This window comes from Coccinella septempunctata, chromosome 2 (assembly GCF_907165205.1).
Source record: "Coccinella septempunctata chromosome 2, icCocSept1.1, whole genome shotgun sequence".
NCBI classification, from domain to species: Eukaryota; Metazoa; Arthropoda; class Insecta; order Coleoptera; family Coccinellidae; genus Coccinella; species Coccinella septempunctata.
The window spans coordinates 52,354,898-52,366,915 of record NC_058190.1 but is presented as its reverse complement, the minus strand read 5'-3'; the positions used below and the strand labels follow the sequence as shown (position 1 = coordinate 52,366,915).

The following is a 12,018-nucleotide window of genomic DNA, read 5'->3' as shown; positions in this document are numbered from 1 at the left end:
ACTTTTTCGGCACATTCAACTTATCGAATTGAAAAAACACATCAACTCAGTCAATTAAAAATAAAACAAGAAAACTCAAAAAAAAAACATCTATGACATGAAGTTAGCCGATATTTGTAGTATCTAGGATTTCCTCTGATGACTTGTGAAACTTCGAATATTGCCCATTTTCGTAAATTTTGTAAAAATAATGCCGTCAAAAACGGGACTGAGTTTTATTCTGAAGACGTGAGGTGTTTAAAATTTCGTTACGGAATATTTTTAACATATACCACCTACATAAACGGAGCAAAAACAGTTCTTCTAACGGAAATCGGTTAATTATTTTAACGACAACAATTTATGCCACCAAGACAATTTTCCGATTCAGGTAATCCACATTATTTCACACAAACCCATCTGCCTGAAACTACGTCGTTGGAGTGATATTCCTAGGAAAACTTTCAGTGAACAAAATGTTTGCTTATTACAACATTATGGTTTTCGGTGTATTTTGCGTTGGTGCGAATTCCGATTGGGTGGAAATACCACAAATGCAAGAAACAATGGAGAAAAAGACCACTAGTGAGTAGAATTACCGTCATCGTATTAAATTTATTCATTTATTTATTTATTGCAAGGATTCATATAGCGACTCGAATAGTCGTTTCAAAAAGTAATACGGAAAGTCAGTGAAATAGATTTAAAAAAAATAAGGTCTACAAGCAGAGTTATTTCGTTTTGACTGAAGATCTCTTCAGTAATTGCTATGAATTAAGATACAGATATATCGAAAGTAATACAAATTTCCAAAAAACTATTTGAATATTTTTTCATGTTCAACAGAACACCACAGAGCACAGGATTATAAAAAGTCATAGACTAATAATACAATTTAATTCTATGTCAAGAGTACCCCCAGTACATAGAATAAAATATAATATTTTTTCTATGTTCTAACTTTCAGAATTATGCAGGGATGGGAAATGAAAAATATGTCATCGATTTCCCGAACGAGGTGTTTTCGTTTTTTTTTTCAAAAGTTAAATTCAATATAATTGTTGTGTATATGCTTTAGTTTCACTAACGAACTAAAATAAATATTTTTTCAAGGCATAACAAGACAGTATGCATTTCCCAGAAATGAGTACGTTTATCAGCAACCTCCCAAAATTAACGATAGATTTCCGCACACACCAAATCCACCAACCTCCACTACTGCACCACCGAAGGAAATGAGCAGTAAAACAACCAAATCAACATTAACCCTAGAAAGCAATCAAAAACCTGCTACCTATCCGAAAGATAACCCCTTAATTCAAAAAAGGATGGACAATGCAGAAGAAATAAATTCAGAAAAATTGGTGGGTACTACTGAAGCATTTCCAGAGGAAACAGTTGAGAACGTTGATGGCTCTGATGACCCAATGAGGGGAGCCGCAAGTTTCATTCCATTTCTGAGATCGGTGCAAGATGAAATCATCGTCAAAGGTCATAAAAATCTCAAGGGAAAGATAGATATGTTGAAGAATTTGAGGAATGATTTACTTCTCAATATAGGTTAGTAATGTACCTACCGAAAGAACGTTAAATCAAACTTTAGTTTCAAAACTGATACACGGTGAGTCGAGTTTCACTGCCGAGAGTTAGAAATTTGTCAACTACGAAATGGAAATTCGACGTTTGAGGTAATTTCTCAATCAGAGGTGAATCATTTCATTCAAAAAAAGTGTAACGTAAATGAACGAATTAATCCTCTTACGGTCCTGGTGATTCCTAATTTTCGCATCATAGACGAGTATGTCCTTTCTTCTATGGTTAGCCACCAATACTCTGCTATCACTCGTCAAAAATACTCTCTTCGTACACGAATAAAATTCGAGTTACCTTATCAAATAATAAAAATGAATGTTAGAACTGTTAAAACTACACCAGCTACGCTTCTGAAGGGTTCAACAAACTATCGTCGAATCAACGAAGCTTATCTTCTCAAAGGCGTAAGCACAGAACATCATAGATTGCCTACGTAACGCCAGTTCCCCCGTGATTGAATGAATAATGTGCATCATCTCAAATGAAATTCCATCGAATTTTCGAGAATTCAAAGTGAACTCTAGCTCTTTTCTTAGAAATGATATTATTTGTCGGAATTATGAAAAATTTATTTCGAGAAAATCATCTTTGCATAATGATTCTTTCTGATTTTTAGATGAAAGAATAAGCAAATTGTGGGGAGGGGAAAGAGAATATTCGAATGAAGCCAGGGAACACAAGGAGGAAGATTATGATATGCATTTTCCATCCAATGAAGGGGCCTTGATGACTATTGGGTTTCTCACCTTTGCTGTTTTTCTCATCAAGTTGGTACTGGTTAGTATTCATTATTTCGATTCAATAAATCGAAATATAATAACTGAGTCTAAGTGCTGAAAAATTCTCATCGGGAACAATTATTATTGAATTTTTTTATGTGACTTTCAGAAATTAGTTCAAACCCTGAAGTACAAGCATAGTATGGTGATGGTGACACCAACTATGATGACTACGAATGCAGCTTTGATTGGCAGAAGGAAAAGGGATGTTGTTTTTGATGAACACAAAAGAATACTCAAGCTGATAGAGGAAAATAGATTCACTTGAATAAAGTAACTTGAAACTCTGAAACCGCTTATTTTTCTGAATACATATGTGTCCTAGGGCTGAACAAAATGTTTGCTGTCAACACGTGGATGTGATTCGCCAGTTCTTAGGACAGCCGGTAGGGGGCGTATCGAAAGGGTATAAATTACAGTGACTTTATGTACACCCTACTGTATGAAGTCACTGTACTATAAATTACAATAACTCTAACTCTAACCCCTGTTTAGAGTCACTGTACTTTAGAATTTTACGTCAAACTTGTTAATTTGAATAAAATACATTTGCTCAACTTCTTATCAATATTCAGCTCAAAGATTATTACTCAAAAGCGACGCTGTGTTTCAAAATCCGAGATCTCATTAACCCTCAGCCTCAGATCAATAAAAAATTGATTGAGGCTAGCACCTATATACGGTAAGCACATTGTGAAGAATAGAAGAACGTCAAAATCTGTGGTTGTATCTTTCTTCTATGCTTCTATGTTATGTGGTTGTGGTTAAAAAATATGGTTATGTTTCGTCAGAGGTTATGTTTCGTTTTGATGAGTGAAAGACTCGTTTTAAGCAGTTCTAAGTGATTAAATCCGTATTATTCAGAAATTGTCGAGGAGAGCTAGTGTTTAGTGAAGTGCCTCAACATCATTATCAAAATGGCGGAATATGTGCAAAGAAGTTGTGAATCTATGATAAAAGAATTGGAAGTTTTACGACGAATCAAATTATTCTCTGATGATGAGATTAATCGTATTATTGTGGTGAGAAAACATATGGAATCTAAAATCCATAACGTCTCGAAAAGTTTAGATGATTTTAAGAGCTATATATCATATGAAAAACTCCTACTGAAGAAGATCCATCAACGCCAGAATGAAAGAGGAATTTCAGAGAAAAAGGGTTGGCTGGATAACCGTATTTTATTCAGAATCACGAGATTATACCAGACTGCAGTTCAAAGGTTCAGAAGCGATTATTCTTTCTATGTAGAGTTCTTCAAATTTTGTAGAAAACATAAACTCAATTCTGCAGCATCACAAGCTGTAGATATTATAATAAAAATGTTTTCTCATAAACCAGAAGTGTGGATATTGGCTGCTAAGTGGTACTGGCACTTGAAGGATGCAAACAGAGCTTTAAAAACACTCCAAAAAGGCTTCACAATCCATAAGCAAAGTATCGATTTATATAACAAAGCAATTAAATTGGAGCTCGACCAACTATCTGAGGCTGACTCTGATGTGAGATCGATCCAAGAACAACTATGCGTTGTGAAAATCAAAACGTATGTTTCTTTGATATTGAGGAATATAACAGATCTAGGAGATATACTTTCGACACTTAAAATTGTGCAGGATCATGAGATCTTGAAAGAAACACAGGAGGAGATTTCACGTCATGTTTTCCAAAATTATACTATGGATGGACATTTATTGCCACCATTTGAGGAACAAGTACGAGCATTGGAAGAAGGTGATTTGAATGATTTACGGGAATTTCTTTTACGTCAGTATGATTGACATATGAAAATGTTGAATGAGACTGATGTGATTATTTAACATAATATGGGCGGAACTTTACTTTATGGACCATAATCAATTTGAGTTCTTAATAAAAAGCGATTATGATCTGTGAGGTAAAGTCCAGTTGTTATTTTAATTTATATGCAAATTTGCACACTAACTTTTTCTACATTTTAATAATAGGAAAAATATTCCTTGATCCGTTTGAGTTTTTAGTTAACGATCTGAAATATGAGATATGCTGAGCTCGTTTCTTGTGTGAATGTTGAGTTTTACCTGGGCTGTATGTGGAGAATGTGAAAATTTAAAATAAAAACCTCAAATATCCTCACTTATTCTTTATTGTACATAAATTAGATTTCTGCTTTTTCTATATGAAATAGATAAATATTCATTTAAACAAGTTGGTGAGAGTATTACAGAATATCTGTTTCATATAGAATGTGTCCTATTTATTATATATAAAAAGCGTAAAACTAATAGAGAAAATATATTACAGGTGGATGAGATATACATATAACTACAGCTAAAATTTATTCAGGCACTTGATTTACTGCTATCAGACGACATTGTGTTGTACTTCTCATTTGGAAGCTCGATGTAGATTGGTCTGGTTGCCGATAAGAATCGACTGTCCTCAACAACCTTGTTATTGTTAATACTGTTCATCTGAAAGTAAAAAGAATTGGAATCGCTGTTGTATTTCATTTCAAAATATTTCATTGGTTAGTGTTTCATCATGTGTGCTGTGCTTTCTTTGTAGTAACCTGCTGTAAAGATTAAAAGGTATACTTTCGAAGTGGATCGGAAGATTTAATACACTGGCGCTTGTTAATAAGAAAAGAATAAAAGAGGTAAGTACTCACTTTTCTTCGGTAAAGTAAAACTAACAACGTTAATATCGAAATGATGAATGCGGAGGCTGCTGCTACCACTATGAGAGCTGTATGGTAGGGTGCCACAATTGACACCGGCGATTGGGAAACTATTTCCCTGTTCTCCAGACCGAGTATCTGGTCTCTCAAAGCTGCGCTGGGGCTCAATAAATGGTGGGTCACCCTAGATTTGGTGATGTCAGCTGTTAGATCCGGCAGATGTTGATTCATGATCTGAAATATTGTTAAACATTTCACTCTTCATCTTTGACACCCTGTAACTCGAAAGCTAGTCATAAGATTTTTTTTTGTGCCTATGGAATGTATGCGTTAAATTGGCCTAAATTTTCGAAAAATGTTTGTTTGCTGGATTATGCTAGGTTAGTGCTGCCTTATACTGTCGCTATTTTTCTCAAGATATTCCACTGAATGAATAAAATGAGCTTTGGGTTTTATCGCGGCTGAAATAGATCGTAGCGATCGTGCTACACATGTACTTTGTAGTGCATCAATTTGAAATTTTACGTCCTTCAGGAAAAGCGAAAATGAAAGAAAATTTGTGCCGCAAATATTTTCACGAAAATTAGTGGAATTTTCCGAAAAATCGCAAAATTGAAAAAATTGTTAGCTCTGTATTGTCGTTTTTTTTTCAATGAAAACATGAAAAAAGTTGTGCTTGTACTAGCTTGTGCTTCTGAAATTTTAACAAAAATCCTGATAATTTACTGAAAAATAAAGATTTCGAATAAGTTATTCAGCACTTTATTCGTTTTACTTTGTCGGAAATTGTTTTTTATAGGATTGCTACATTTGTGCTGACTTATGCCTTTCAGATTTTCAGAAAAAACTTTCAAATTTTCTTTCAAAAGCGGAAATTAGAAAAAATCGAGGAATGGAGTGAAATAAAGTAGAGTAGATGGCAGGTGGAGTATAATATATTCCAATGGCACCTGCCATCTACTCTAATAGAGAAATGAAGTGGAGTGTAATGAAGTAGAGTAGAATGGAGTGGATTATTGTATAGTATCGTAGAACAGAGTGGAGTGGAGTGCCATCTACTCTACTTTATTTCACTCAACTCTGTTCTACGATACTATACAATAATCCACTCCATTCTACTCTACTTCATTTCTCTATTAGAGTAGATGGCAGGTGCCATTGGAGTAATCTATACTCCACCTGCCATCTACTCTACTTTATTTCACTCCATTCCTCGATTTTTTCTAATTTCCGCTTTTGAAAGAGAATTTGAAAGTTTTTTCTGAAAATCTACTCTACTTTTTCTGAAAATCTACTCTACTTCATTACACTCCACTTAATTTCTCTATTAGAATGAAGTAGAGTAGAATGGAGTGGATTATTGTATAGTATCGTAGAACAGAGTAGAGTGAAATAAAGTAGAGTAGATGGCACTCCACTCCACTCTGTTCTACGATACTATACAATAATCCACTCTATTATTGTATAGTATCGTAGAACAGAGTGGAGTGAAATAAAGTAGAGTAGATGGCACTCCACTCCACTCTGTTCTACGATACTATACAATAATCCACTCCATTCTACTCTACTTCATTTCACTCCACTTCATTTCTCTATTAGAGTAGATGGCAGGTGCCATTGAAGTATACTATACTCCACCTGCCATCTACTCTACTTTATTTCACTCCATTCCTCTTCACTTCACTCGACTTTACTCCCCTCTACTCTACTCTGTGCTACGATTCTCTACTATAATTCACTCCATTTTACTCTTCTCCAATTGCATCTACTCTACTCAACAGTACTTTACTTCACTCCACTTCTCCATTCCTCTGCACTCCACTAGATTCTACTCTACTCTCCTCTGCTCTCATCTACTCCACTCTGTTTTACGATACTATACAATAATCTACTCCATTCTACTCTACAGTAGAGTATCATAGAAAAAAGTGTAGTAGAATAGAGTGGAGTTGAATGAGGAAGAAGGGAGTAGAGTAGGGCAAAGAAGAGTATAATAGAATAGGATAGAGTTGAATAAAGTAGAGTAGAGTAGAGTAAAACAAAGAAAAGCAGAATAGAATAGAGTGTAGTAGAGGAGGGAGGAATTGAGCAGATCAAAAAGGTGAGGTTAAATGAAGTTGAGTTGATTAAAGAAAATTCATCCTGCGAAGCAGTCGGGCACGGCTGGAATATATATTGAACAATTTCTGATCTAGATGATAACCTCAAAATTATTAAAAATCATCTAACTCACCATTCTTTCCAAGGTGTAAGCGATATCAATTTTTTTGCTTCCAATCAACGCAAACTTTATGTACAAAGCGTCTGACGATATATCTGCGGCGATGCCGTCATCATTGATAACGCCACCCAAATTCTTGACGATTTTGCTGATCCTGTTGACCACAGGCGTTGAAGATACGTCGTCGTATTCCCCTCTGAAGCCCAAAGTAACCTCCACTTTTTCCACAGGCGAGAAAACTGAAAAAAACAAACAATTCGACATTTGGTAATTTTCATGACGGGTTAATGTCAACTTACTGCAAATCCTCTCTCCCCTCTTGAACGTGCTGGTCTGTGGAAGTTGATTACCGGCTTCATCCACGCACCAACAGATATCTTCTTCACACTGAGTGGGCAAAAACTTCTTATTAGCGTCGCATTGGCCCCCCAGTTCTTCGCACCTCGAAGTTATCAAACCTTCGTTGATGCTCTCGTCTCTGTCTAGATCTGCAGGCTCCTCACCGTCATCTAACGATCCTATCTGCATCATCAGCTCTTCCAGAACTAAAACAACAACAATTTTTAAAATATAATCTTTTTACTCGGTCTAAAAAGAGAAATTTTCACTCACCCAAGTCTGCGTCACTGATGAAATCAGCCCTGTTCTGCGCCCTATTCCTGGCTTGTCTAAAGTTACAGTCAGGTTCAGCTCCCCTGGTCAGAGTGCCTTTCAGGGGGTTCCCTTGAGGGGTAACGCACCAGCAAACACCGACGTGTTCTAGACACTGTACGGGCTGCCAGTTTCCAGTGCTGCTTTCACATCTAGGCAGGAAGGTTGGCTTGTTATACCTCTCGGCGGCTTTCTGATTCTTCTCCTTCAGTCTTTCACACTGGCTCAACACTGAAAGTGGGGGAGAGAGAAGTAAAAAATACAGATCTGTTTAAAGAAGGGTTACTTACCAGGACACACTTGCGAGCAAGATTCTTTGGTATAGAAATTGTTGTGGTTCCCTTGGCATCCAGAAAACGTGAAACTCTCGCACCTATTGGTTCTCGAGTTGAAATAGTACCTCGTCAGATTCTTGGATTCGATTCCTCGGCAACTACCTTGATCCAAGGGTTCGAAACATATGTCTCCTGGAAAAAATCGTTGTTCATGTTATGTCCCTGAAGCATAGGACCTCAATCTAGTAGATTTTACACAGGAAAGGGGGGGGGTTTGTTGCTATAGGCACCGCAGACCTTTATTGTGCTATCCCTATGAACTCTCATGTAAGGAGACTAAGGAGAGCCTTGATATGAGCAAGACCACCACACTACGTTTCAAGTTACTTACTTGGCTTCGGGCAACAAACTGCATACTCCCCGATCGGACTAAGCTGGCACTTATGCGACGAGGGACAAGTCTCCTCCTCCGGACCGCAGGTGACAGCCTCGTCGTCCGCGCCATACCTCAGAGGCTGCCCGAACTGGCAAGGGTTCTCCTTCTTGGGCAGGCACATCGGAACCGAGGGACACGGCGACCCCACGCACTCCACCGCTACCAACCTACAAGTCTCCCCCTCCCCCCTGCACCTGACCTCGTCGCAAGGGTCCGAGCACTCGCAAGTCCTACAGCCTTCGGCGTCCATCCTGTAACCGTGCTCGCAGTTTTCCACGCACTTCCTCGTTGGACACCTCGTCGTCGATCTGGGTCTTGTACAGTCCAGATCCGCACCTCCTCGACTTTCGGACAGTTCGAAACCGTCGGCGTCCACGCACCAACATTGCCCCGTCGACGGGTTGCACTGTTTCGGTCGGAAACTGCCGTCGTCGTTGCAGGCTGGAACGTAGGCCTTGCTGAGGGGAATTCCGGATTCGTGGGCTTGGTGTTGGGCTAGGCTCCGTCTGTGTTGGCAAGCTGCGAATTTGATTTTTGGTGAAATTTAGTGTTGCGAATAAATCTTGGCGTCCATGGAAGACTTTAGAAATCAATTGGGTAACGATAAATATGGCCGACCCGACTTTTACAGTGTAATGCTGGGACCTATTGGTACCAAGAGAGAATATCTAAACACAACGAGAAGAGGAGTAGCTGGAAATTCTATGATTTTTAGTCTTTTCCAATTTGTCTTTGAACACCATGTAATGAGGGTGCATTTTCACAAAAAAAAATGAAACTTCATTACACCCCCCCTACGTGGAGAAAAAAATTCAATCTACGATTAAATTGTGGACAAAATTTTTCATCATTTTATACATTTTTACAAAAAAAATGAAACTTCATAACACTCCACCTGCTTGGAGACTGAAAAATTCAGTCCACAATTTTATCCTGAATTGAATTTTTTTCTCCACGCAGGGGGAGTGTAATGAAGTTTCATTTTTTTTGTAAAAATGCATAAAATGCTAAAAAATTCTGTCCACAATTTTATCGTGGATTGAATTTTTTTCTCCACGCAGGGGGAGTGTAATGAAGTTTTTTTTTCTTGTAAAAATGTACCCTTATACATAATAAAATGAAATTCATAAATACCGACGCCAAAAACACTACCCACCGCTATTGATGAGTTGAATCGGCAATACCCACCCCTGTCTGTCAAAAATCTCGAATTTCTACCTTTTTTATTGTCGGATCTGTCTCCCGGTGATGTTTGCCCCATTGCGAACCAAAGTTCACCTCTTTTTGTATCGTAGCCGAAATATTAAGGAAGGGTGGTACTTTCAAATTGACACACTGCATACCGATAACCCCATAGCCGACAGATAAACTTAGCAAACTACATAACAAGAATTTCAACATTTCCGATCAATTTATACGAATATCTACCTGTATATAGGAGAGGTTCTATGCACTGCGTTCCACAACCGTTCGAACAACATTTAGCAGTACCGTTGCATGCCAAATCAGAGTTGCAGGTGAAGTCGCATGATATGGAGTTCGACGGTACCAAGTAAGGACATTGACCAAGCTTTTTCGGCAGACCTAGAAAAACGATAATAATGATAAACCGTCAAAACCTAAACGACCTAAACATGGACTTACATGCCGGTACCGGCGGGCAATAGTGGTCTTTACAATTGACCTCGACCAATTGGCACTGTTCTCCAGACCCACAATTCACGTCGTGACACGGATCCCTGCACTGGCACAACGGGCAACCTGTCTCTTCAGACAAGACGAAACCGTATTCGCAACCCATCCTGCAGGTGAGATCGAGACATTCCATGGTTTCCCTCAATTTGGCACAGTCGGTGGTAGCGTTCTTTTTACCCTTCGTCCTTGGTATTTCAGTGCCGAAATTATCGACGCACCAGCAGCTTCCATCGTCGCACTGCGTTGGTACGAAGTTTCCTTCTTCGTCGCAAGTTGGTGTTGGTAAGGCGAGGTTCATTCCTTCCCTGGTTCCCTCCATGGTTTCCGAGAAGTCTCTCAAGTATTCGCACACTGAAGAAGGTGAGAAATTGGTTTGTTAATGCCCCTTCTGAAGTTTTTATGGGGGTGAAGAAAATAATGGAGTATGTTTGGAGAGAGCATTGGCGTAAGTTTGGAGAGAGTATTAGCTCAGGTTTGTAGAGAACATTGGGGTAGGTTTGATAACAACATTGTTTTAGGTTTGGAGGGAGAATTGGAAAAGGTTTGGAGAGAGCTTTGTGGTAGTTTTAGATAAAGAAATGGCGTAGGTTTGAAGAAAGTATTAGCTTAGGTTTGGAGGAAACATTGGGGTAGGTTTGGAAAGGTCGTTGGTTTAGTTTTGGATGAAACAATGGCGTTAGTTTGAAGAGAGGATTGTCGTAGGTTTAGAGAGAGATTTGGCTTAGGTTTGGGGGAAGCTTTGTGGCAGGTTTGGAGAGAGCATTGGCGTTGGTTTGGAGAGAGTATTAGCTCAGGTTTGGAGATAACATTGGATTAGGTTTGATAACAACATTGTTTCAGGTTTGGAGAGAGCTTTGTGGTAGGTTTAGATAAAACAATGGCGTAGGTTTGGAGAAAGTATTAGCTTAGGTTTGGAGAAAACATTGAGGCAGGTTTGGAAAGAGCATTAGTTCAGTTTTGGATAGAACAATGGCGTTAGTTCGAAGAGAGGATTGTCGTAGGTTTAGAGAGAGATTTGGCTTAGGTTTGGGGGAAGCTTTGTGGCAGGTTTGGAGAGAGCATTGGCGTTGGTTTGGAGAGAGTATTAGCTCAGGTTTGGAGATAACATTGGGTTAGGTTTGATAACAACATTGTTTCAGGTTTGGAGAGAGCTTTGTGGTAGGTTTAGATAAAACAATGGCGTAGGTTTGGAGAAAGTATTAGCTTAGGTTTGGAGAAAACATTGAGGCAGGTTTGGAAAGAGCATTAGTTCAGTTTTGGTTAGAACAATGGCGTTAGTTCGAAGAGAGGATTGTCGTAGGTTTAGAGAGAGATTTGGCTTAGGTTTGGAGGAAGCTTTGTGGCAGGTTTGGAGAGAGCATTGGCGTTGGTTTGGAGAGAGTATTAGCTCAGGTTTGGAGATAACATTGGGTTAGGGTTGATAACAACATTGTTTCAGGTTTGGAGAGAGCTTTGTGGTAGGTTTAGATAAAACAATGGCGTAGGTTTGGAGAAAGTATTAGCTTAGGTTTGGAGAGAACATTGAGGCAGGTTTGGAAAGAGCATTAGTTTAGTTTTGGATAGAACAATGGCGTTAGTTCGAAGAGAGGATTGTCGTAGGTTTAGAGAGAGATTTGGCTTAGGTTTGGAGGAAGCTTTGTGGCAGGTTTGGAGAGAGCATTGGTTTAGTTTTGGATAGAACAATATCGTTAGTTTGGAGAGAGAATGGTCGTAGGTTTGGAGGAAGCTTT

The 12,018-nt window shown here is 38.5% G+C and overlaps 3 protein-coding genes across 3 annotated transcripts in view; 2 read left to right on the top strand and 1 right to left on the bottom strand.

Moving 5' to 3' along the window:
• Positions 1 to 51: 51 nt before the first annotated feature.
• On the top strand, positions 52 to 2,643 carry LOC123307998. The gene is made up of 4 exons (XM_044890517.1): positions 52 to 564; positions 1,093 to 1,539; positions 2,189 to 2,349; positions 2,461 to 2,643. Exons 1-4 carry the CDS (start codon positions 456 to 458, stop codon positions 2,617 to 2,619), a joined length of 876 nt encoding a protein of 291 aa, XP_044746452.1. The 5' UTR covers positions 52 to 455; the 3' UTR covers positions 2,620 to 2,643.
• A 474-nt stretch (positions 2,644 to 3,117) lies between these two features.
• Positions 3,118 to 4,830, top strand: LOC123306609 (U3 small nucleolar RNA-associated protein 6 homolog). The gene is made up of 2 exons (XM_044888684.1): positions 3,118 to 4,085; positions 4,635 to 4,830. The coding sequence occupies exons 1-2, from the start codon at positions 3,269 to 3,271 to the stop codon at positions 4,640 to 4,642; spliced, it is 825 nt and encodes a 274-aa protein (XP_044744619.1). The 5' UTR covers positions 3,118 to 3,268; the 3' UTR covers positions 4,643 to 4,830.
• Positions 4,566 to 12,018, bottom strand: part of LOC123306608 — a 26,883-nt gene continuing 19,430 nt past the window's right edge. Inside the window, exons 11-19 of the mRNA XM_044888683.1 lie at positions 10,238 to 10,639; positions 10,022 to 10,177; positions 8,549 to 9,112; positions 8,173 to 8,349; positions 7,844 to 8,113; positions 7,531 to 7,776; positions 7,244 to 7,470; positions 5,002 to 5,244; positions 4,566 to 4,804 (exon numbers count right to left, since the gene is read on the bottom strand). Coding sequence (XP_044744618.1) covers positions 4,673 to 4,804; positions 5,002 to 5,244; positions 7,244 to 7,470; positions 7,531 to 7,776; positions 7,844 to 8,113; positions 8,173 to 8,349; positions 8,549 to 9,112; positions 10,022 to 10,177; positions 10,238 to 10,639 — 2,417 coding nt within the window. The 3' untranslated portion in view covers positions 4,566 to 4,672. The remainder of the gene's footprint in view (positions 4,805 to 5,001; positions 5,245 to 7,243; positions 7,471 to 7,530; positions 7,777 to 7,843; positions 8,114 to 8,172; positions 8,350 to 8,548; positions 9,113 to 10,021; positions 10,178 to 10,237; positions 10,640 to 12,018) is intronic.

What these genes read in the sequence shown, in the direction of transcription:
- LOC123307998 (XM_044890517.1), top strand. Translation starts at nt 456, where the DNA reads ATGTTTGCTTATTACAACATTATGGTTTTCGGTGTATTTTGCGTTGGT. An exon ending in AATGGAGAAAAAGACCACTA is followed by an intron (nt 565 to 1,092) that starts GTGAGTAGAATT and finishes TATTTTTTCAAG; the next exon opens with GCATAACAAGACAGTATGCA. An exon ending in TTCTCATCAAGTTGGTACTG is followed by an intron (nt 2,350 to 2,460) that starts GTTAGTATTCAT and finishes TGTGACTTTCAG; the next exon opens with AAATTAGTTCAAACCCTGAA.
- LOC123306609 (XM_044888684.1), top strand. Translation starts at nt 3,269, where the DNA reads ATGGCGGAATATGTGCAAAGAAGTTGTGAATCTATGATAAAAGAATTG.